Genomic DNA, 26,550 nt, shown 5'->3' on the forward strand with positions numbered 1-26,550 from the left:
ATTTCAACGACTAAGAGCCCTATGACGCGAGTGAAACTTGGCTGATGAGAGCTGATTCATCAACGAGACGAGCTGTCTCGCGGCGAGTTACTCGTCCAAAATCCGGGCGACTCGCCATCTGCAATACCAAAATTGGTCAGACGAGTAACTTGCCGCTCGCCTCGTCTTGTGTAAAAGTCCCAAGAAATTTTTTTTTTCATGAAATTTTATCTTCCAATGTATTTCATTTCCTATGACCTATGAACAAAAAACTCTATCTGTGAAAATAAAATTACCATTTTGTACGATAAGAAAAAAAATTTCTAATTTTTAATTTTTATTATCTAAAATTTAGAGAGTTATTAAAACAGTTTGACAATGCATGCCACATGATCGTAAAAGGCACAATCTTTATTCACAAAAATATATTATACGGTAGAAATGCATTCATAACCTGATTATTTCGTGTTTATAAAATCGATGAATAATAATTAATACACAAAATATTAAAAAAAATAAAACCAATGACTAACAACTGGTTTCGTACTCCGACAATGCATTCTCGTCTAAAATTTATCACACGTGAAACATTACCGATGTTTTGTGTTCCATTTTTTTTTTTTTCATTGAATTATAATACAATGGCACTCAATACGGTTCTAATTTGTTTGATTTTGATAAGTTACATCTTACCAATACTAAATTCTAACCTAGCCGAGGCAACGTAAAAATAAAACGCACCGACAAATTGCATTTAATGGTTAACTAACCTATTAAATTTTTTAAGCACTTCTGGTAAAATCAAGTGGATTGTATCCATAGAACTAATTAAGTACGTTTTCTGGTGCACGAAGTGTAAGCAAACGTAGGACCGAACACTCCTTTTAAATAGCACTACCGTACGCCGACGGAACCTTTAGAACAATTACAGCGCGAGAATGTTCGAAGGCAGGCATCTCGACTCCAGCCACTGCTTCGACACTGAGGGTCCGCACTTTTTTACCGAGGCATAGCTGAATGGTGGGAGCCACGTTTACCGGCAGGTCCTGATTACATAAACTATTGGCAAGAAGAAGAACGAAGTGGTTTGAGTGAAAATGAAAAGTAAAAATTCTATCAAATAAAAACTTACTCGTAATAACGCTTGCAGACGTGGGCAACAATTTCACCAACGCGATCTTCTTTAACAGGTTGGTGCTCTCCCTGGAGTACCACCACTAGATCGTTGTTGTGGTGAGAGTGGAAAACTACCAGTTGGTCCCTGCCAGGGCTTACACTAATTGATGTAATCTAATGAAAAAATAAAATTGGAATTTATAAATAAAAACCAGAGTACGAATGATCTACCTCTCTGATAGAAACTGTTCGCTTCATGTTTCGGAACTTGTTATTTGCTCCGTCCAGCTTGTAAATAGCCCCATCTGTGACGATGATCGCCCGGTCGGCTGACTTGTTACACTTATTGAACTTTTTCACGAAAGCCGAAAACAGTACTGCCCGGAAGTTGTCAGCATTCTTAATGTTATTAATACTGGCATTGTACGAGGAATAGTTCGAATTCTCCCCCGTTATCGACAAATAATTACCCAACCAGCGCCGATCGTGTCCCCAAAATTTGCGCCGCTTTCGGAATGCACTGGCAGCGATAATTTGCAGACGCAATTGTGGCCACTCTTCCCGAGGATACTTTCGCAGGATCATACTGGCACGCCATCGGGAAAACAACATTCGAAGTTGCTTTTCTGCTTCTCGGCCCACTAGTGGCGGTTGTGGCCACTGGATTCCCTTACCGTAGTCTCGCAACTGACGAGCGTTTCGGAAACGTATTGCTAGGTCTTGCACATAACTCTTCAGTTTGTACTTTCGATAGTGACGCATAATAACGATGGCAGCCTTCATCTTCTTGTACTGCTGTCGGCATATCCAACCACGAACTTGTTTTTGAAGAAGCGTTACAATGTGTGGAATCATTTCGTTACGTTGTTTTTCCAGGGAAAACAAAGTTTGAGGTGAACGGATGAAGATTTTTGTTTTTCCATATTTCACATCATGGCTGAAATTCTTTTCGTTTAGCAGTACCTTGACACCGTCTCGATCAGACCCGGCGCGGAAGTTGGGCCATGTGTACTGGGATATCATTTTATATCGTAGCAAGAATTTGTCGTAGCGTTGACGATGGACGAAACCGGCCCGGCGAACTCGAACGTTTTCGAGCAGACCCAGATAGCGCACCTGATGGTCTACCCTAACATCGTCGAATACGGAAGCACTCTTGATGTCATTCGGTTTGATGCAGCGCACATAGAATGGTTCCTTCTTCAGTAGCGTAGCCACTAGATCCGACATCGACCGCTGGAACAATGTACCAGCAGTCAATGGCCGCTTTGTAGTTTTGGAAATATCTTGAGCACCCTCTGGCCACATGGAACTGATCAGCCGATCGTTGGAGTGGTAAAGAAGTCGCTTGAAATCCTGGAATAGTGTGTCCCGATTCTTGTCTATGAAACCGTTGATGCAATAGATAACATCCCCGGCATAGTGTGTGATTCTGAAGTCCTGTCGATGTTTAAGTTCCTTGTCCATCGGCTTTAGCTGACGACTGCTGTAGTGCGGATGATGCGACAACTTTTTATCCATTGCATCTAGCAGCATTTCGTCAGTAATTTTACCTACGTTCAGGCAAGCTTCGTCCATGATTGAAATGACACCTTTGTGCTGCTGTTCTACCAGCTCGCAAATTATCTAAAGAGAAAATGAGCACGGCTAATGAGAAAATTAAGCACCAACGCACCAATGGTCACTTACCTGATTGTTGAAATACTCCACATTTGTCCATTCAATACCTTCCCTTCGGTATTCCTCCTGCTCCTGTTTCAACACCAGTTCGATGAATAATTGCTGCAATTTCTCATTGCAGTAGTTGATGCAAAATTGTTCGAAACTATTCTGGTCGAATATTTCAAACCCATAAATGTCCAACACTCCAATAACCCGATTATAACGCTTCTGCGTGCTCGAACCGGGCACCAAAATGGCTTTGTTGATGCGATCGATTATCCACGTGAACAGCCGGTCGTAGACCGCCTTAGCTAGTGCATCCCGCCCGTATTCTGCCTGCACGATGTCATGAGTCTTGGTCATAATTTCACCCCTTGCCGCAATCACTCGCTCCGTCAGGGAACGGATCATCTCCTCCTCTGTTACGTGCAACATCTGAGCCACCGCGGAGAGCTGCTTACGATTCGCTATCTGAATCTGGTCGTCTTGTGCTGAAAAAAAAAACGGTAAGGTTACAGTTGTTTGACTTCGATAGAAAAATATTAAATATACTAACATTTGAAACTAATATTTCCAAGGTGGAGCACTGACGCTACGGTTCGCCAAACCATGAAAAGTTCGTCATTAGAGAATCCAAGCGCCTTCAGTCCAGCGGATGTCATTCTGTAGTCCGATTTTTCGGAAAGTACTTCAACGCTGCCTTGGTTTGTGTAATGATACTGAGAAGGATCCCGCTGCAGCTGATACTGTCTTAGTTCCGCATCGGAAGCACCGCGTAACAGCTGCAATAGAAAAGATATTTAAATCCGTTCTTGTTATAGCCTTTAATTATAATAGTTATACATAAGTTGACAGTTTGCAACAAGAAAGCCATACCTGATAGAAGCAGTGAAAATTCCGTTCGCCACTTTGCTGCTGGATAACTCGAGATTTTTCTAGCAGATAGTTTGTTATCACGCCACCCACCGGGTCACCTTTGTAGTCAAACTCAATGTCCATATATTTACCGAAGCGGCTACTGTTGTCGTTACGATTCGTTTTTGCATTGCCGAAACACTCCAGGATGGCGTTGCTTTGAATAAGAACATTTTTAACCCTGTGTGGAAAAATGAAAAAAAAAAATCTAAAAAAACTAGCTGACAGATTGAACATTTCTCAATTGAATAATAATAATTGTCGAGTAAGTTGATTGGTTTGAAAACTTTATAAATATGACTCTGGCGCTCTTCAATTTGCTAAATTTTTGAAGAACCATCATAAAAAATGTTCACAAAAATCGCGCTCCAAATCAAGCAAATCTTAACTGCGGCTTTTGGAATGTTGTTTTCATTCGAGCACTATTCAATTAGCATGATACCTACTATCTGAAAATATTGTTTTTTCCTCGAAACAATTGGAAGTCTGATCTCCTACCGTTGGGAGCACTTTCAATCATTTTATTGGATTTTTCATCACTCACAAGAACATATAGTCTACAAGTGATTGACATTTTAGCAATCAAAGGACACACTGAAATTTGAATTTTGAAAATATTTGATAAGGAGCTTTATTATTCGACTGGTCTTTAACACATTAGGTCTCTCAAATCATTTTTTTTAATTCTCAACTTCAAATTTTCAAGGAAGGTTCTTTTCATGTGAAACTACAAAATACGGAATCCTTAAAAATCTAAGACTTTGAATGGAAAAGTTGTCACGAACATCGGGTTTTAGTGTACATAATTTCCAGAATTAGCCCTTGTATTTATTCGACAATCATGCTACATAAAAGAAGTTATGAACAAGAAGTTTAATTTAGGTATAGGATCAATTCAACTTTGAATTTTGTATTGCAAACTGAATGAAAAGGTAATGATTTGCGTTCACATTGCTTAGTTATGAAATTGGTCTCGTAACAATCTGCTCAATAATAAGTTAGCGATTATCAATAATTCCGTTGATCCGATGTTTGTCGACTGGTCGTGTATTTTTTTCGGTTCGCGGATTAGTGACTAGCGGCACTAACTAAATGTATGATTAACCGTGCCTACTACCGTGGTTATATGTAACATTGCACAGAAATCCATTTCCCAAAGTTCAATTTCGGGGTTTGTCATTCAACTGAACACCTTTTATCGGATAATACCCCTCTGCGGAAAGTATTTTCTCACTGACAAAACAGAAGATAATATTTCCATTTGGTAATTTGGTAAAATTTGGCAGAAAATATTGTTTCATGGTAAACAATTCAGCTGCGGTATAGAATAAACTTGAAAAAATACTGCAATTTAACTATTCAAGGGTATAAATACTCATGTGCGTTTGGATTAAGGTGCAGAAACGAAATTGAATGTTGAACGTTAGTTTCGGAAGTGCACATAATTTTAAAAAATCTTTAAATCAACAAATCCGCGTTAAAGATTTCTGTATCAACAAAGGTTATTTAATGCGAGCGATAGGTTTCAAATCATCTGAACAGTGACTTTGTGTTTAATGCAAAAAAAAAAGGTTGAGTAATAGACTGCGTGTTATAATCAATCGAAAATTTAACATCCGATAAATGGTGTACAATCGTGTTGTAATCAAAAAACCATTGTTACTGGAAACAAGAATATCAGCATATCGTCGTATCTCGAAACGCTACAGAATATTCATCTTATCGTGTCAATAAAATTGATTTCAGGCTGGCCAATTCAACATAATCGCACTCAAAAATAGCTATCTAACTTAGCTCGGAGATATGACGAAAAAAAAAAAACAACGGACGTAATTTTTCATTTCGATGTCACGTAAGAGGTGGGCATTATTGCAAAACCAAATGTTATGATTCTTTTCTTGATTGATTTCATTTTTCTGATTTCATGTTTCCGGATAAATAAAATTTTGAAATTTTGAAGGATTGAAAAGTGACACTCTAGACTGGTTCTACAGTTTCCCAAATGCTAGATTTTTATTTCAGCCAGTATAGCCAATCATTTTTATATATTCAGAAATTTATAAATTGCTGTAGAATGAAAAAAAAAATCATGGATGTAACATCAAAAAGTATGATTACCAAAACTAGTGCACCTTTAATGAATAAAAGTTTGTGAAAAATTGGAGAGAAATTCATAAATAATTTTTTGAGCTGGGAGACTCTCTGCTCAAGAATTTTCCCTGAAATTAATGTTTTTTTTTTTATTTTTTTTTAATTACATCAGATCACGACGTTTTCTGCATTTCTGGGATTTTTGGTAAAAATAAAATTCGATTTTTTAACACTTCATGTGCATTTTGGCATTAGTTAGTCAAAAAAGATAAACTTTAACCGCTTGGAACACCACTTCCTATGAACCTGGAATTTTGCATGAGAGCTTTTTTCGAGGAGACGAAATGTTTGAGCTCTACCGCGAAATGAAATTCGAAGGTCGATTTTTTTTCAAACATTTCTCTGGCACCAGGGCCGGATTTAGGTGCTGGGGGGGCCCGAAGCAGATATTTTCGGGGGGCCCTTTGGCCCTCTTTTACTGAAAAATTTAGAGGTAAGGAAATTTTGAAAAATAAGCGTCTCTACTCTGTCTTTACGTCAGGCTTAGAACTAGGGGGCCCTCGGGTCGAAAGGCCCGGGACATTTATCCCCTTTGCCCCTATTGAAATTCGGGCCCGATTGTCACCCTTATAAACAGAGTCAAGAGGAAGGTTGTTTTTATAAACTTTGAAATTAAAAAAATCAAACACAAAATTATTTTCAAAAGTTTAATATCTCAAAAAACCCGATTTTCAAAAATCTGGAATTTTATCTATAAAAACTACACAATGCTAACTATACACTGATAGTTGTTTGAATTTAAAGAGAATAAAAAATAAAAAGGTTGAATATTTCAAGGAAGAAATGTTTTCCCTTCCACATTTTTATGGTGTGTATTTCTTATTAAGACAAAACTATTATCACTGGTCAACATAGTTGCACTCCAAAAGCTCAAACTGGGAAAAATGAAAGATCATAGCTCTTTGACCATTCCTGTGAACTTTGGTGTTCGTAGCCACTAACTTTTTTTCGGAGACTTGAATGAGTTTTCTCGTAAACATAAGGTTGAAGCAACGAACCCGGCGAGCAATTACTATGCGAACTCTCACGTAAGTTGACGCGTTTTGGTAATGGCTTGGGGCACTAAAATTCATAGGAATGGTTGAATAGCTCTAATCTTTCTTTTTTTCCGGTTTGAGCTTTTGGAATGCCCTTTTTTGAAGTAGAACACTTCTCTCTGGAAGTTCAGGAAGGGATGTGAAATGAAAATCTAAAACCCAAAAAAGTGAAAAATATATCCAATTTCAAAAGCTAATAAATTGGTTAGTATTAGGTGGATTTCTTTCGTTCTTGCAGCAATAGATTGGAAAATCTTTTAAGATTCTTCCCAAATGAAAGAAATTGTAATTTTATTATTCAAACTATTGTACTATTGTAAATAGTCAAGCCTTGTCGAAACGAAAAATTTGACCTCTGATTGGTCGTTATATGATTGCAGTGGATACCAGCGATAGCGGATAGCGGCCACTGCTGTGGCATAGCAATGGATAGCGCACTAGTTGCAGCGGATCTCAGCATCGATAGCAGCTGGACCAGCTGATGCAGGGACAGCGGATACCAATGGCAGCGTATAGCGGCCACAACTGTGGCATGGCTGCAGATAGCGTAGCAGTTGCAGCGGGTATCAGCATCGATAGCAGCTGATGCAGTGAGGCATTTTAGTGAAATGCAGTCTCTGTGCGATAGCGGGCACTAGTAAATGCATTAAGTGAAAAGTTGACTCATTTTGACAACACATGAGCCGTCTAGTTTTGAGTGTTAAATCAGCTTTTCACTGTTTATTTTATCACAAGAAATACTTTATTCGCAATGTCAGTGATTACGCCAAGATGTGATCGGTATCTTATCCGATATTGAATTGAACAACAAATTGTCCTTTTCAAGATGAAATAAAAACCTGATGATTGAAGGGTTAATATTTTCTCTTGAGTTAATTTACATTTTTAAATTTGTAAAAGTTATATGTTTTACTTTATCTCCGTGTCTCAGAACGTACAGATTTTCAACCTTTGGATACAAATGAATTCTAGTTTATTGGAAACAGGTAAACCTAAAAGAAACAAGATGTCAGAAAAAGTTCTACGCGTTGCAAAAATGCACATTTTGATACACATTCCTAAAATCCGGAACATTTCCGGTGTCCATTGGTCACGTCAAGTTCTCAATAATGGCAGGAAACCAGGATAGTTTTCCAGTAAAACTGAAACCAGTTTCATCAAAATTGGTTCATTTTCCGTGAAGTTCTGGCTATTTGAAAATCGACCAAATTTTATCTGTCTCGATCATTTTGTCTACCTGTTGTAGGTATTTCGTTTGACATTTCTTATCAAATAAAAAAATAAAATACATATGCCTAAAACAACCTATTAGACAAAAATGCATGTTTAGTAGTAATATAGACATCCCATGTACTACGAGAGCTCTTTCACACAAAGAACTAAATGTGAAGAATGTTAAATAGTTATCAACAAAATTTAAAAAAAAATTCTCCGAGTTCTTACACCGCAACAGGAATTCTTTTTGTTCTTTTCACCTACATAACAAACATTTTATGGAAATATTTGACTTCATATGACATAAATTGACAAATTTTCATAAGTAATTTGTCATATGTATTGAAATTACGCAATATTCAGTATACTTACAACAGCTTAAGGGGTTATATGTATAACTTTTTGCTCGAGAAAAAAGAGGACAGTTTGGAATTTGTTTTAAGCTCGTGGCACCTTTTTTATTTATTGCATTAAAATGGTAATTTTCGGATAGTTCAGTTAATCAACCACAAAAAACACGTTTGTTCATAATGAATACCTTTTATTTGTAGAATAGTGGCTGTTTCACAGAAACGCGTTTTTCGGGAAAGTTTGCGGTGTTTACGATAGAGCTAATCAACTCAAATAAAAAAAAAAACTCATATTATTTCATTAGTTTAGAAGTGTACCGGCTATCTGAACGATAATTTTCATTAGTATTTAATTTTCAGTGTAAACGGGAACATTTTTCCCGAAAAACATTTCGCCAAAACACTTCATATATCAAAAAACGATCTACAACGACCGACCGGGGAATTTAATGACGAACATTTAAAAAAAAGATGAGGAAATCGGTTCATTAGTTTTACCGCAATTGTAAACACGGCAAAGTCATTTTTTGAGAAACACCATTCCGCACTATGATATGATACCGATACTACCGAAGCATTGATAATCGATACTTCTTCAAACACCGATACTCCGATACCTGGTATCGAAGTTAATTGAAGTATCGCGACACCGAAGTATCGATACTTTTTTGAGTATCGTCCATCCCTACTATTCCGAGATAAACGTCATATTATTTCAAGAGCCAATAGAGAACCACATTTGAAGAAAATATCACATGGGTTGTGTGCAAAGCCATAATCGCAAGGTTGACGTAGAACTACATGAAGTTGTTTGATTCGTTACTTGTATCAAATATTTCGAATTTTTTTTATGCAAATGAGAAGTTAAAGAGCTGTCGAATCTCAATACACATATAAATACGACCTCACTGAACAGGAATAGAACAAACACTTTGTAGCGCAAACAAGTTTCAACAGCCAGAGTGTGTATGTGCATGCAGATTAAGATAATTATCTTTTGGTTATTGCGCAAAACGAGAAAATAATAAATTTTCAATTCATTTGTTTAGTTGTCCTAAATAGGACAGTTTGTTGTTCAATTTAAAATATGGTACTGATTGCACCTGTGCTACCCTAACAGCGGGAGTTATGGTGAACTTGCATATGACGAAGGTATCGAATTATCTGTTTCATTGGAAGGGAGAAAGTAAAATATTGTGAAATTCTGAAAACAGTTGATTCACATAATATTACCAAACCGTAATCAGACACTCTGATAACAAAGTTGAAGGCTGTTTTTACACTGAATATCAGACAGCCAGCAGTAGTTTTGATTGCCAGAATCCGGAATGCTTGTGTACAAGGCTGAGTTTCATCGGAGAAAGGCCGAAACCCTTAACCGGAAGAGATGCGGGAAAATAGTGGTTTCGCATTCAGAAATGGCATCGTAACATGATTAGGCAGATGTTCGTGGAGAATTGTTTTCAACTTTTATACCAGAATAAAGCAGAGCTTAACCGGAGGAATGCCAAAATCCTCAACCGGCAAAGATGCCCCGACAGCGGGAATTATGATGAATTTGCGTATGACTGATGCTGCCCGCTACCGCACAAAGGCAGCATTTTATGAAAGGAAGTGCCGATGCATTAGCTGGTCCTACCACTATCGATGCTGATACCCGCTGCAACTGCTGCTGATGCCGATATCCGTTGCCACAGCTGCTGATGCTTTACCTTGCCACAGCTGCGGCCGCTATCCGCTGCCACTGTTATCCGCTGCCATTGCTATCAGCTACACTGCTGCTGATGCTGCTGACACTGCTGCTGAGCGACTACAACAGGTCGCTATCTAGAACTGGTATGACAGGTTTCGACTGCAACAGGCTCTTATATAGGCCAAATAGTACATTTCGAATCACTGGGTCTATAATTCTGTCGACCATGCTTGGAAAAGCAATCATATAATGACCAATCAGAGGTCAAGAAATATAAAAGTTAAATAACTCTGAGTAGCTTGACGTTAAGTCATATGCGTATAAAAGTTTTGAAGTAGAACTACGTCTCTCAGGAAGTTCGATTACATAGGGATGTAAAATGAAAATCTAAAAAATGCTAATGCTAATAAATCGGTTAGTTTTCAGTGGATTTCCTTCGTTCTTAAAGCAATCGATTGGAAAATGTTCTAAGAATCCTCCCAAATGCAGAAAATTGTAATTTTATTTTTAGTGTGAAAACAGTCATACACAAGTTCACCATAACTCCCGCTGTCGGGGTAGCACAGAGGTGCAATCAGCTCAATATCCTATTTTAAATTGAACAACGAACTATTTAGGGCACAACCAAACAAATGAACTGAAGATTTAATATTTTCTCGTTTTGCGCTATAATCGAAAGTTAATTATTTTAATCTGCATGCACAATGTGCATTGCACATGCACACTCTGACTGTTCAAACTTGTTGGCGCCGCAAAGCGTTTGTGCTATTCCTGTTCAAGGAGGTTGTATTTATATGTGTAAATTGAAATTCGGAACACTACAACTTCGCATTTGCACAAAATTTTAAAAATACACTAAGGTCGCTTTTCACGCGGTTTTTTAACACGGCTTTTTTACGCGGGTTCTTGAATGTACGCGTTTTTTACGCGGATTCCGGAATTTACGCGGTTTTTACGCGGTTTCTTTTTACGCGGCACGTATCCCCCGCGTAAAAAAGCGACTTCAGTGTATTCAATACAAGTAATATATCAAACAACCTTATGTAGTCATAGTCTTTTCGGCAGCCGAGCAGGAAAGTCGTTTTTCTAGAGTGCTCTGCGGATCACCGAAACTAATTTCCCGCTCTCTTTTTTAGCGTACGCGTGTGCAGTAGTGTTGTTTGGTGTGCGAATACGCGTCGTTTTTTGTGGGGGAGCCCCGACTGCCGAACAGCGCCAGTGGTAGTGGTGCTAATCGGCGCGATTGCTGCGTGCGCGTGTGAAGGTGGTGAGTCGTGCTTGTTTTGGCGCGAGTGCTGAAAGGTGTCGTGCTGGTCCAGCATCAGCGTAGGTCGATTCCCGCAGCAGAGGAGTACGGAGCTGTGGTAGTGGTTAGTTGGCGCGTGTGCTGTGGAACCCTTACGGGAGGAAAGCGTACGGCGTCGCCGCTCTGCAGTTGAAGAGACAGCGCAAGCAGTACTGCTGATTCACATACATATAAAGATAAGTGACACAACCTTTATATTTTTTTTTAAACTTTTTATTTCCGTATATACATACAGATATATTTCGATTTCGTATTTCCTCTCCTATTTATATATAGTCATACTCTTTAGCTTTAAATATATAAGTATTTCAATATATTCCATATATTAATTATTAGCGGCATATAGTTCACAACCGCTATGGCGGTAGGTGGATTGCCTATTCCACCGGACATCTCATCTTGCTCAGAAGGTGACGAGCCCGGGATGGATTTTTCTGACATCCCGAATTATGAAAATAACGCTTTTTTCGATGTCGTTAAAAAGCGTAAAAGACCCCGTAAAACTGCCCCGGTTATCCCATCCAGTAAAGATGAGTCAACTCGGGTTAAAATGTATCAGGTTAACCAACCTGGTCTACGTTGGGTCGTGTATTTCCGACCCAAAAACAAGCCTCTTAGAGTTTTACAGATATGCAAAACTCTAAAGGAAAAGTACTCGAGCTTGACCGAGGTCTACAAGGTCAAAGCGGATAGACTCAAGGCAACATTCTCGGATCCCCGACAAGCAAATGCTGTCGTCCAGGATCCAAATTTCAATATCGAGTACCGCGTTTATATACCGGCACGCGTAGTTGAAATAGAGGGTGTTATAACCGAGGCTGACCTCACAGAAGAGGATGTTGTGAAAGGTATTGGATGTTTTAAAAATCCATCCCTTCCTGAAATAAAAATCCTCGAATGCAGGAGAATGTATTCGAAGGATAATACGGGCAATTATTCCCCAAATAACTCGTTTAGAGTGACTTTTGAGGGAAAAGTACTCCCGGATTTTGTCGAGCTCCACAAGCTTCGACTACCCGTGAGACTTTTCTTTCCAAAAGTCATGACGTGTACGAATTGTTTGCAGTTAGGGCACACGAAGACCTACTGAAACAAGAAACCGAAATGCTCCAAGTGTGGTGAATTCTCCGAGATTAACCACGCTTGCGGCGATCAAGAGACAAAATGCTGTCTTTGTGGTGGTGATCCACATGAAGTCGAGGCGTGTCCAAAATAGAAACAACGCTCAGAAGCGTTAAAAAAATCGACAAAACAACGCTGTAAGCAGTCATTTGCACAGATGCTGAAGACTGCCTTACAGCAACAGGAAAACCCATATTCCAGCTTGGAACATGACGATCCCAATGATGATGAAGAGGTATATCAACCTCTTCCGTCAAGTGGAGCCGTGCGTAAACGACCAAGCGTATCTTCCCCCAAGCTTCCTAGAAAGGAGCAGAAGAAAACACATATAGATACCCCAAGTGGTCCACCTTCCAAGCAAAATATTGCTAAGCTGTCACCTCCAGGATTCAAGCTTAATCCTGAGGGTAACAATTTCGATAAAGAGTTTCCCAAACTACCAGGAAAACATTCTGCTTCCGCCAAAAAACAGACATCGGAATCTGAAATACCGACCACTGATGGACGTATCTCATTCAAAATGATCGTTGAATGGATATTTACCACTTTTGGTCTATCTGATTCCCTCAAGAGTATGATTTAGGCTTGGCTTCCAACAATTTGCATGTTGGGTAAGCAATTAAGCACCAAATGGCCCCTCCTCGCGTTCGTATCCTTCGATGTCTAAATCAGACAGCCGAAGTGACGAATCGACAACAAGGATCATACAATGGAACTGTAGAAGCTTGATCCCCAAATTAGATAAATTTAAACTCCTGCTTCACGATAGCAAATGCGATATTTTCGCGCTATCTGAAACATGGTTGTCAACTGATACGACACTTGCCGTTCAAGACTTCAATGTCATCCGTTTAGACCGAGGAAACTCTTATGGCGGAGTGCTCCTTGGTATCAAAAAATGCTACCCATTCTTCCGAATTCCTATCCCAGCAATTGATGCAATAGAAATTGTTGCTTGTCATATAACAATTGCTGGGGAGGGCCTCACTGTCGCATCAGTCTACATTCCGCCTAGAGCGGTTATTAACCGGTTGCAGCTGTCACAAATAACGGAACTGCTTCCGTCTCCACGCCTCATCCTGGGAGATTTCAATTCTCACGGTACGGCGTGGGGCGCACCCAGGGATGATAGCCGCGCTGTTCTTATTGAAAGCTTTCTCGATGACTTCGATATGACCTTATTGAACATACCTGGGTTAGCTACGAGAATTGCAAGGCCTCCAATACGAGAGAGCACATTAGACTTGTCGATGTGTTTCTCCTCAATGGCTTTGGACTGCAAATGGGAGATTATTCAAGATCCCCACGGTAGCGACCATTTGCCAATCAGTATTTCGATTAAGAGCAGGCTCCATTCTGCTACCACAGTCGAAGTAGAGTATGATCTTACCCGGAATATTGATTGGGAAAAATCCTCGAACACAATATCCCAGGGTCTCGAAACAACGGATGAGCTTTCTTCATCCGACGAATACAACTTCCTTGCAACATTAGTGCTAGATAGCGCGTTGCAATCTCAGAAGAGACCTGCCCCTGAGAACAAGTTGAAAATTCGTCCCAACAAGCAATGGTGGGACAAAGAATGCACCGAGATAAAAAAAGCTCTAAAAGCATCATACATAGCATTCAGGGATGGTGGTTCAATTGAGCTTTATGATCAGTTTAGGGAGCTGGAAATAAAACAGTCTAAGCTACACAAACTGAAAAAAAGATCATACTGGCAAAACTTCATAAGCTCGTTACCCAGAGATGCTTCTATGAGCTATCTCTGGAATACGGCTCGAAAAATGCGCAATAGGTCGGACAGTAATGAGGCTAATGAATACTCTGAACGTTGGATCTATGATTTCGCGAAAAAGGTATGCCCAGACGCTGTCCCATCACAGCAAAAATTTAGCGATACAACAGCTATTGAAGAATCAGAATTTACTATGTTGGAGTTTTCAATTGCCCTCGCGTCTTGCAAGAACAAGGCTCCAGGACCGGACAGGATCAAGTTTAATTTGATGAAAAACCTGCCGGACTCGGCCAAGCTACGATTTCTTAAACTGTTTAATAAGCTTATCAGGAACAATATGATTCCGGAAGCTTGGAGACAGGTTAAGATTATCGCAATCAAAAAGCCAGACAAACCTGCCGCAGATCACCGCTCGTACAGGCCGATTGCGATGCTCTCATGCATACGCAAATTGCTTGAAAAAATTATCCTGCGTAGACTTGACAACTGGGCAGAAACAACTAACCAACTTTCAGAGACCCAGTTCGGCTTCCGTAGGGGCAAGGGCCCTAACGATTGCCTGGCATTGCTAGCCACAGAAGCGGAAATGGCTCTTGGCAGCAAACAACAAATGACCTCGGTTTTCCTGGATATCACAGGCGCATTTGATTCAGTTTCAATCGAAATTCTTTCCGAGAAACTGCATCAGAGAGGATTCTCGCCTATATTAACAAACTTTTTGATCAACCTGCTGTCTGAAAAGCATTTACTTTTCAACCACGGTTCTTCAACAATAACACGAACAAGCTACATGGGTCTCCCCCAAGGCTCTTGTCTGAGTCCGCTGTTGTACAACTTCTACATCAGTGACATCGACACATGCTTGACGGACGGCTGTACAATGCGCCAGTTAGCTGACGACTGCGTTGTATCAGTCACGGCGACTCTGGCTGTAGACATGAAAAACAGCCTGCAAAATACGCTAGATAATCTGACCGGTTGGGCCAGTTGTCTTGGAATCGAATTCTCGCTTGAAAAAACGGAGATGGTAGTCTTTTCAAAAAAGCGACCACCACCTCGCTTCGAGCTAGTTCTGTCCGGAATACCCATCACTCAGTCACCTAGCTTCAAGTATCTAGGAGTATGGTATGACTCTAAGTGCACATGGGAAAAACATGCCAATTACCTGAAGCAAAGATGCCAACCGAGAATTAATTTTCTTCGGATGGTAACAGGAACATCATGGGGAGCGCATCCAGAGGATTTAATACGACTCTACCAAACCACTATTCTCCCCGTAATAGAATACGGCAGCATATGCTTCAGAGGAGTCGCAGCCTCACACATGCTGAAGCTAGAGAGGATACAATACCGTTGTTTGCGTATCGCTCTAGGCTGCATGCAATCGACACATACCATGTCCCTAGAGGTCATTGCGGAAGTACTACCACTCAAAGAGAGGCTATTCGAGTTGGCTCTTCGTTTCCTCATCAGATCGGAGATAGCAAACCCAATGATAATCGAGAACTATGAGAGGTGTTTGGAAGTTGTTCAGAAACCCTGTATGTCAGTATACCAGCGGTTCATGACCATGGAGAAAAACCCTTCGGTTGTTGCTCCATCCCGTGAGATTTCAACATCGCTCAACAATTCTTCTGTTGTATTTGATTTGACGATGAAACAAGAAATCCATGGAATTCCCGAACACCTTAAACCAACAGTTGTGCCATCAATATTTTCGGCAAAATTCGGCCACCTCCCAGTACAGAACTCCTTTTTCACGGACGGATCTGTGATGGATGGACAATCCGGATATGGCGTTTTTAACACAGATCATCACATATCCCGCAAACTGGCACAACCTTGCTCCATATATGTAGCTGAATTAGCTGCCATACACAATTCGCTGCGAATTATCGAGCTCAAGACACCAGGCAATTATTTCATCTTCTCGGACAGCCTCAGTTCTATCGAAGCTCTCCGATCGATTAAACCGGTCAAGCACCCGTCCTATTTCCTTCCGGAAATTAGACGGATATTAGAAGTGCTGGTTGATCGGTCTTTCATTATCTGCTTTGTGTGGGTCCCCTCTCATTGCTCAATCCCAGGCAATGAAGAAGCTGATTTATTAGCGAAAAGGGGTGCCATAGAAGGAGATATATTTGATAGACCGATCATCTATACCGAGTATTTTCACCTGCCTCGACAACTGGCCCTGGCAAACTGGCAGGAAAAATGGGATAAAGACGATCTTGGGCGATGGATGCACTCGATTTCGCCCAAAGTGTCTACAAAAGCTTGGTTCAAAGGGTTAGATTTAACTCGAGATTTCATTCGAGTTATTTCGCGCCTAATGTCCAATCACTATGTTGCAAACGCACACCTTTATCGAATAAACTTAGTCGATAGTAATCTGTGCGAATGTGGAGGGTACGAAGATATAGATCATATAGTCTTCGTATGCCCTAAGTACCACAGAGCAAGGACCAAGCTTATTGATTCTCTCCGAAAACAGAAAGTGACATTTACAATGCAAGTACGGGATGCGCTTGCTAGCCGCAACCCAGCGCTTGTAATACCTATTTATGACTTTTTAAGAGATATCAAGTATCGAATTTGATTATCTCCTTGCTTCTTCTTCTTATTTTTCCAACACAACCTCCATCAAAAAGTTTCACACTAATTCTGTTCCTTTTTTTTTCTTTTATTGATCTTTTTAGAGACACATGAATCATCGCTTCTTTCTGAGAGACATGATCCACCAAACATAGATATAAGTTTTGATTTCTAAAGATATAAGGAACCATCACACCTTAACGAATAGTATTAAGAATTGATATTTACTCATACAGAGAAGAACTTTATTTATTATTGTTATTGTTAGCCGTAGGTTTAAATGATATGTATTTTTAAATTGTATTTATAAAAGAGAAAAGATGAGAGGGTTTTTATGCCTGTTTGAGGAGGAGCAGTCGGGATACAGGCTCTACTCAAGCTGGCTTTTCCCTACTCCAAAAGATATTCGGCCCCGTTATGCTTTGCGGTTGGGCCTAAATAAATATTAGAGTTAAAAATAAAAAAAAACCTTATGTAGTGATTGTGATTTTTTTTTTCATCAAATGTGGTTCCAAAATTTTAGCCTCAAAAGCAGAAAACTACTTCTGAGGCCAAAATTGCGTTCCACTAACACGCACACGTATATCTGACTAAGATACGTGTGCGAAGTTTCATTCAAAATAAAAAATAGTCGATATTCGACAATAGGTCATTTAACGTGGCTTTGCTCGATAACCCTATCAACTGAAGTGTGAGTCATCGATTAGTCAGTATTTATGTCATGCTATAACACAGGTAACACCCACACGGTTTAAGATTATTCATAGTTTCTCCCTAGCGCCTCAAGCGCCTTAGTAAGTACTTTTCAACTGTTGTAGGGTTTCACACTGACACGCAAATTTTAAACTTTCATGGTGGGATCACCAGGTACTCTCCCGGTTACCCGGTAGTGTGTGCAACAAGCGATAAGCAGCAAAACATTTGTAGCAACAAGCACCAGATAAATCTTCGCACGCTTCGACGTTATATGGGGGATAGCAGGTATAGACGGACACAACCGGTAAGATGGTCATATTTTACAAACTAGGCTGTTTATCCTGATAGTGTAGTGATGCGAATCCTTTGTGATACACTGAATTCTGTTTTTACGCGACTTTTTTTACGTGTTTATTTTTTACGCGATTTTCTTGAAATTACGCGATATGTGACATGGCAAATATTGTTTATGAGTCAAGATGTAACACACACACGAACATACACACACATACACATACATACACACATACACACACACTTACCACCTAGCGAAAGATTTTGTAACGACACGATCTTTTTTCACGCGATTTGTTCAAAATTACGCGATTTTTTTTACGCGATTCTTTTTTTTTTGCGCGCACGCATCAACCGCGTAAAAAGAGAATCCAGTGTAGTGTGTTAATATTTTTGAGACGCACTATTAATTTTCATCGAGAAAACTGGTAAATAAACACGTAGTTTCCGACGTTGCAATAAATAGCTACGATCGGTTGAAAAATTGCAGTCAGTTGTGACAAGATAGACAATACGGTAAGGAATGATGGGAACAGATTTTTCCCATGGGTTTCCCAAGGGTTCCCAAGGGTTGCGCGCTACAGATACCTACAAAATACTCCTTTAAAAGTAGCCAGGCAAATAGTAAAAAATAAATTTATTTTTGTTTGTTTTTGAAACACACAAAAGTTAGAGGAAAATCACGTATATCAAACATAATTATGATGAAAAATTATCTTAAGTTCCAATTAGTGCGATCAGAAATGTAACATCTGAGTATATAGTAAGAGTTTACCTTAGAGTGTTCATCTTTACCCCCTCCCCCTATTGATATAAACCCATTCCCCGCGGGTGATTGCATCAACTGACACCTGAATTTTGATCACAATTTAGCAACTACACTCGAAATTTTGAACGAGGAAAGAATAGAATACGGTTAGAGAAAAAATCGATTTTTAATAGTTATGCAATGTGCCAATTGTGAATGTAGTTGATGAGTAATAAGAGTTTAAAAGTCATTTTTGAGGTAACAACTGATTTCTCTCCGTGGAGAGAAGTTTAACACTTTCCCCTAACTTACCGCTCAATATCGTTTTGTTTGTTCTGGTTCGTTACGGCCGCGATGTACTTCATGATAATTTTGGACGCCTCTGTTTTGCCCGCTCCGGACTCACCGGAAATCATTATGCAGGTGTCTTGATTACGCTGCTTCAGCACCCGATAAGCGGCATCGGCGATAGCGAAAATGTGCGGTGAATTTTCGAACAACTCCCGACCCTTGTAACGGCTGACCTGCTCCGGACCGTAGATGTTCATCTCCCGGTATGGGTTCATTGAAATACATACCTCCCCAATGTATGTGTAGATTTTACCGGCTTTAAATCTGGAAAGGGAGAAACAGTTGGACAGGTTGAACACGAAGAATCACTATCTTTTGCGTAAATAAATAAATTTTTTTCGAAACTTTGTGTATTCAAATTAACACTATTCATGTTGATTATGATAAAATCCACGAGTTGAAGGGAACTGATATATTGTACAAAAGATATCTAATCATTGTTTTTTAAATTCAAACGTTTTCTGAAAACTAAATGTATTCCGATAATCTAATATAATTCTAGTGGTAATTTTAAACTGCAAATCTCGTGGTGATCATCTTTATGAATACAGGTCGGACTAGATTATCCGGAATTTCAGACTCGATTATCAGGAATTTTATTTTTTTGGTGTTCGTTTTTAATTTTTATTCTGAAATTTTACCTATCCCTTCTGGCATATTTGTGACCAATAATGTCACTTCCAAGATGTTTGGGACATGTTCGAATTTAGTGAAAATGATCAATGTCCAATTTTTTTTTTGTTTCGCAAGATTTTATCCCTTTTCGCCTCAGAAATAATTTATGGTTACGCCACTGCATCAAACAAGTACAATAAGAAAGAGGAAATATTTATTTTATGTTCGTAATAGCAAATTTGAATATTTTTTCTGTGATTCGATTATCCGGAATGAATTTTTCTTATGTTCCAGATAATCGAGTCCGACCAGTATTACCATTTTCGAAATATTTGAAATTTAATTCAAATTATTCACGAAAATATGCTGTTATTCGTGATTCTTTAGCAACAACCATAAGTATATTGACATAGTAAAAATTTAAAAAAAATCCATTTGTTGCCAATTTAGCTTAGTTTTCAAATATTTTCAAAATAGTAAAAAGCTGAGAGTAAGAAGGTCTTTTGTCATCTAATCGAAAAAAGTGCAAAATTTCATTCAAATCAAAAATACCTATCTTCCGCTTATTATCTACTTCGTGTGAACCTGCACTTAAGAAAAATAATAGCAAGACGATGATTCACCATCGCCAACGTATAAAAATGGGATACTGTTCAGCTCTCCTTTTATATGTTTAAAGTAAAGTCTTAAAAATAGATATTGATTTCCAAAACACAACACAGAACCATAATTTGCACATTTGTGCTGGAGATAAGTTGCCATGAGAGCGATCTGTTAGGTGCTTATTGCAGAAATTGGGATTCCTTTGGTTGCCTTAGCACTTGATAGCCGTGCCGTATCTTATCGGAACTCGTCTATTTGACGACACGGCAATGAATTGAGTTGACTCGTAAACACAGGCACCTGAGGTGCTGCCGATATGCCAGCGTATGACAAACACTTTTGACCCATTTTGAAGGAACAGTCATTGAAATCACGCTTTTTTTTTGAAGTAGAATACTTCTCTCAGGAAGTTCGGCTACATAGGGATGTGAAATGAAAATCTAAAACCGAAAAAAGTGAAAAATATGTCCAATTTCAAATGCTGATAAATCGGTTAGTATTAGATGGATTTCCTTCGTTCTTGCAGCAATAGATTGGAAAATCTTCTGAGATTCTTCCCAAATGAAGATAATTGAAACGAAAAATTCGACCTCTGATTGGTCGTTATATGATTGCTTCCCAAGCACGGTCGACAGAATCATATACCTTGCAATTGAAAACATGCTATTTGGCCTACATAAGAGCCTGTTTCAGTCGAAGCCGCTCGTAATAGTTCTAGACAGCGACAACAGCAGTCGTCCTGCCTTAGCAGCAGCACTAGCCCTGTGGTTGGTCACCACGTCTCAGGAGCAACGCGGTTCTTCTCAGCGTATGTCGCCAGACTGCCATTATTCCCCCCGTGTTGGGGCAGCATGAAGATTGCCATCAGGAAATCCAATTTTAAACATCAAAATGCCTTTTCAAGGCAAATAAACAAGTCATTGAAAGTTAATAATTTTTGACAACGCAAGCAAGCATTCTGTGTTGGATCCTAGCAATTTAAATCTGTCGCGCCCGTCTAATTCATACAGTGAATGTTGTCCGTGCATCTTAATTCCTCCACTGTTAGGGCAGCTCAAAGGTTGCGATCAGCAACCGATTTTGAACCGCAAAATGCCTTTTTCAAGGCAAATAAACAAGTAATTGAAGGTTAATATTTTCTGGCTCCAACACAAGCAGACATTCTGTGCGGGATGCAATCAAATTCTGTTGTAGTTGTCTAATTTTTACTTTATTTAATAGTAAACCCCCCACTGTAGGAACAGCGCAAAGGCTGCGATCAGCATAACCGACTTTGAATAACAAACTACCCTGTTAGAACGCATTCACAAAACTGCTTTTTTTGACTATGCAGAGCTAATATAAAATCGATTCAATCAATCAGCAGGAACAGAATTTTGTCGTCTCGCACCTGCCAAGTTGCAACATGATGCAACACGCAACAGCGAGCAAACGAAATCGCTTGATGTTATAAGCCGCAATACGGTTAGGGATTGAATCGTTGCGTGTGTGAGAGCACCATAGGTGTTTATTCGCTGGATACAAAAATCAAATGCGAATTGTGGAATAATTCGTCTAAAGAACATTAGAAAATGGTACAACTGAAAAGAAAGGCGTGGCCTATTTCGTAGCACCCTTCGGCTATAAAAGAGTTTTTTTGAGAAAACTAGCTACATTCATCAGTCGGATGGTGAGCTGGATGGACCGTCCACAACGTTGACAGCAGTAGCAGCAGATATCAGCACTCAGCAGTAACAAAAGATAGCAGCGGGTTGCGCCTGTGGCTGCCTTCAAATTAAACAAATCACGTGCCCTGTGGTTGGTCACCACGTCTCAGGCCTCTGTCAGGTTGAACGCCAACGCAAGCGATCGGGCGAGATTTTTGCGGTACATCAGCCAGCACTTTCTCTAATGGAAAAGTTGGATCATTTTGTTCAGAAGAATATTACTGTCGGTAATATTACACAGATGCGATTGCATCATATCCGATATGGAATTGAACAATTGTTCTTTTGAGGACAAATAAAACACTTAATTTGAAGAGTTAATAGCTTTGGGTGCCAGTAGCAGTATGGTAACAGCCTCAGCGGTAGGTGCAGCCGGTACTTCCATTAGGCCGATGTTATAAGAAAGTAAATGGAAGCGGCATGGCGAAACAGTTCGGGTGTTCTTAGACGCGCGTCATTTTTCGTTGTTGATATTATTCCCCACATGAAACGACGCGCTTTCTTACGATAGCGCGGTATTAGCGGTAGATGCATTTGCCAACACTTACTCCAGTAAAGCCATGTCTAATTTTCATATGAAAACACCTTTCTATTGTGTTGGCCGTGCGCATTAAGCCAGGCTAAACGCGAAAAGCGGCGCGAACCGATTCGCCGGCCGTAGGTTAATGTACAGCCGTAAGTAGAGCTGTGTAAAAGTATTCTACTTCAACCTTGCGGTCGTGGCTTTGCACACAACCCTCCTGTGATTTTTGTAACTGCGGTTCTTTAAAACGAAAAAAATGGACTTGCCGTTTTTATCATTGGAGGGCGTTACGGCTCTTCTGAAAGCGAGTGCGATAGGAGAGTACAAAAAGTCAAGTTTATATTGAAACGCACGATATTTACTTTAGGTCTGTACGTTTATTGTGTTCACTGTCGCGATAGAGTAGTCATCGAAGAATGCTTGAATGGGATGGGTATATGCAAGCCCCGATAAGGACTTAAAGAGCACACGCGCAGTTTAACCGGGCTGTTGCTAATAAGTCATTCAAGGTTCTGAGAAAATGCATGATGTCATACAGTCAGGCGGTCTAACGCTGAAAGGGAATTACTTGTTCAATTGAGCTCATCTTCAAAGTGTCTGATTTGCGTAGTGGTGCGTAATATAATTGTGACTAAATAAATGACTAACGTATCAATTCATTTTGTTGTGGCTAAAACAATCAAATACGATGTGTTTAGCGTTTTAAAATCAACTATGAAATAATTTAATTCTCCACAGCATCAGCCTAAATCAACTAAATGGATTCAACTCACCTTTTTCTCAGGTTGTCCATGAAATTATCCATGGTGATCACATCGAGCAGTACAAAATCTTGTACGCCAACTTCATGGCTATTCTGATGCAGTGCCATCGCGATCGTTGTTATTATTCACTTCTTCTTTTTTTTCTTCGCGCGCCACTCGCTGCCGCTGCCGATGTCCGTCACCGATGACGTTATTTTTTTTTCTTCTCCTGAACTGGTTGTTCTTTATTTTTAGGTTATGGCTACTTTACATTTACACTACAAACTGCACTGCGCCTGTCTGCCATTGACTGGAGACTATATGATTCACTCTTCTGCTCCACACAGAGACAACACACAGCACTCGACCTCTTATTCACTAATTCGGTTGTGTTCCGCTAATTCCCACACATAAATGCACTCTCTATCACCGGGGAAATGGTGTATGGAAGCAAAATTAAAACCGTATTTTGTTTTTCAATTCCGCAATTTCACTGGCCAGCTGAAGCCCAATTCATTCAGCATTCGCTGTTTACTACACTTGTTGAATATAATGTGACAACGCGAAAGTTCAACTCGATCTCTCTGTTTCTCACTTTGTACCGTAGTATGTGGTACCACGCCAAAGAAAACCACGGGTCGTCACGGCGGCAGTGATCACGGACGGCTGGACAATAACTGAATCACTTCGAACTTCGAAAGTAACAGACTCACGTTTGCTGCGATGAAACATGCTCGGCGCTCTCCTGGAATGCAGTGACAAACGAAATTTGATATTTCATAATTTTACTGCATTATAACATGGAATGCAACGGAATACAGGTATCTGGTTTGAGCTGTTGGTTAATTATTTTAATAGTTCGAGTTCAAGCGTTTTGTCCCCGTGGTTCTGTGATTAGCGATGTCGGTCGACTAGCACTCCCACAGGGTCGTGATGTCGGGTTCGATTCCCGATCAGGTCGACGATCCTTTCGAGCTGGAAATTTTCTCGACACAGCACTGGGGCATGGTGTATCCACAGACAGACGTCCAAGCTGAGTTTCAAACTTGTGTAGAGTTTTTTGTAGTAGCAATTCGTAACCAGATAGCGCTACCAGTGACACCAGCCTCGTACACCAGCGAAAAAAAATGTATTGTAGCGATAAGGTCACCACGCGGCACTAGTGTACAAGTGATTTATAACGCAATTCTCCTTGAAAATTTACACAGAATTTTCGATCAATGTTGTTCTTGCTTGGACGTCTGTCTGTGGTGTATCGTTGTATACAGTAGCTTGCCAAATGTGTCAAAAACAATATCGATAACGAATTCGCTCAAGTTGATCGAGATCGCTATTAGCACTCCAGGCTAGCATGCGATATTGTTGTCAAGCACTTTAAAAAAAATGCAATAATAATAATTATAATGGACCAACACAAGTTTATTTAAATAAGCTTCTATTGAAATTTTTATTTCATATTCTCATACACCCAGGGCTGGATTTGGGCGTTGGGAAGCCCGGGGCAGATTTTTTCGTGTGGCCCTTTTTGTTCAAAAAAATTCGACGAAAAATTGTGCTACGCTTTCACAACCGCTGGAAGGTGACGAGCGAAGCCCCCTTGGCCCCCTCTCAAATCCGGACCTGCACCACCGCAGAATAAACAGCTACAGATTTTACCATCGAATTTTTACCTATTTCCTTTTTCGTGCTGCATATATTTACTCAGTGGAGAGTAAGGTTTGAAGCATATCTTTCAATGTTTTTACAATCGTATTTGCGATAAAAAATAAACATTCAAACTTGTTTCCTTGAAAAGTATATACTTGCGTCTTTAAAAACATTGAAGATCGCAGAAAAATGTTATTGAAGAATAACCAAACTTTTGAAAGTGTGAAAAACAAACAAAGCAATTTTCAAGGCAAATATATAGGCTAAGGAACGGCTGACAGTGTCGCCTTTTTTAACCAATCGAAGAAAACGGGCCCAAACTCCTAAATTTCAATCAATATCGATAATTTCAATTACTAGAACGAAAACTTTGATTAACCAGCTATCTTACGAATACATAAGATACCGTTCAACACAGAAAAATCTTTGAATAAACATAAAACGAAAAAAATCTACCAAAACTGCAGCTATTTAGGCGCGATTCGGGCGCTGAAAAAATCCCCTGCAAAACAGATGCAAACTGCTTAACCCATTCCCCGCGGGTGATGCCATAAGGCATAACCTGACATATAAACTTTGATAATATTTTAAGCATTTTTAGCAACTATACTTGAAATTTCTAACGATGAAAATATTCTAAGCAGTTAAAGAACAGATTGATCTTCAACATGCAATATAGTTTGTGCCAATTATGCAACCGATTGCGGAGTAATAAGAGTTTGAATGTCATTTTTCTATGTAAAAACTGATTTCTCTCCGCGGGAATAAGGTTAAAACAGGTTCGGGATGATTGAAAGAGTGTCCCGCAATAGGGAGTTTGCTGAATAAGTTTTATAATCTGAAAACAAGTGCTGACTAGATAAAAACATTGTGAACAAATTAATATGCTTATGTTTGTATTTCACCTTTAACATTTCGAGTTTTCCGTCTAAATACACAGGTGGCTCCTTAAAATATGTTCCCTAGCCTATTTTGATTAACTTAGGATGAATTTCTCCTATGTATAGTACAATGTTCTACCCACTCGCATTAATTTCACAAAAACGCACACCCAGCACAGCGCAGTCCAGCCAATGGAGATTCATACGCCGGACGAAAACAAAATAAAAACTTTCAGCCGTTGGATAGCTGGTATGTATAGTGCGAAACAAAAGAGACATTCCAGCACGCCGATTCGTGCCGCGAACGACGCCCGATTGTTGTGTATTATCACTTTACATCGAGCAACGGTAAGTATTCACATTTTCAACACATCGTCAGGTACGCGCACCGAGGATTTACACACTCCGACCAAAGAGCATACCGCGATTACGGCCTCAATGACCCGAAGCCTCAATTTGAGTTGATTGATTTTTGATTCATCGGAAAAAAGCAAAAGCTCTAGCTCAAACCACAGATGACATAAGCACACCGTAATAATTTCTATACGTTATAGTGCTTGTCCTCGTCACGAATTGTGACTCACCGGTTGCCTTGGAGCACCATAAAAGATACTACACAGAATGCACGGAATAAAATTCACACAACACTCGAACTTATCCGAAAAGACACAATCGATTCCACAGTAAAAATTGCACTTATTAGATTTACTCCCGTAAACAGTTGTTGCAAAGTGAATTGCATTGACCAATCCTTTCTGTATGTCTGGCGTTCTGACAATGGACAAAATTCGCTTTTCTTGCGATGGAGTCACCACGAAAACTAACAGCTGGCCGCTTGGTTGTATAGCTAAGGTAGCATCAAGC

At 39.7% G+C, this 26,550-nt stretch overlaps 1 protein-coding gene across 1 annotated transcript; it reads right to left on the minus strand.

Annotated features, from left to right (window-relative positions):
* Nucleotides 1-287: 287 nt before the first annotated feature.
* Nucleotides 288-26,550, minus strand: LOC129727915 (unconventional myosin ID). The gene is made up of 9 exons (XM_055686196.1): nucleotides 26,271-26,550; nucleotides 23,189-23,903; nucleotides 18,930-19,232; nucleotides 3,634-3,853; nucleotides 3,314-3,539; nucleotides 2,785-3,248; nucleotides 1,327-2,721; nucleotides 1,112-1,269; nucleotides 288-1,038 (listed from the first exon to the last, which is right to left on the minus strand). The coding sequence occupies exons 2-9, from the start codon at nucleotides 23,284-23,286 to the stop codon at nucleotides 864-866; spliced, it is 3,039 nt and encodes a 1,012-aa protein (XP_055542171.1). The 5' UTR covers nucleotides 23,287-23,903; nucleotides 26,271-26,550; the 3' UTR covers nucleotides 288-863.

The sequence above is a fragment of the Wyeomyia smithii genome, chromosome 3 (assembly GCF_029784165.1).
Source record: "Wyeomyia smithii strain HCP4-BCI-WySm-NY-G18 chromosome 3, ASM2978416v1, whole genome shotgun sequence".
NCBI classification, from domain to species: domain Eukaryota; kingdom Metazoa; phylum Arthropoda; class Insecta; order Diptera; family Culicidae; genus Wyeomyia; species Wyeomyia smithii.

Bases quoted from the DNA above. Each gene is read 5' to 3' on its own strand.
- LOC129727915 (XM_055686196.1), bottom strand. From the start codon at position 23,286: ATGGCACTGCATCAGAATAGCCATGAAGTTGGCGTACAAGATTTTGTA. The intron at 3,249-3,313 runs GTTAGTATATTT...TTTTTTTTTCAG, and splicing joins TGGAAATATTAGTTTCAAAT to CACAAGACGACCAGATTCAG. The intron at 1,270-1,326 runs GTAGATCATTCG...TTTTTTCATTAG, and splicing joins GAACAGTTTCTATCAGAGAG to ATTACATCAATTAGTGTAAG.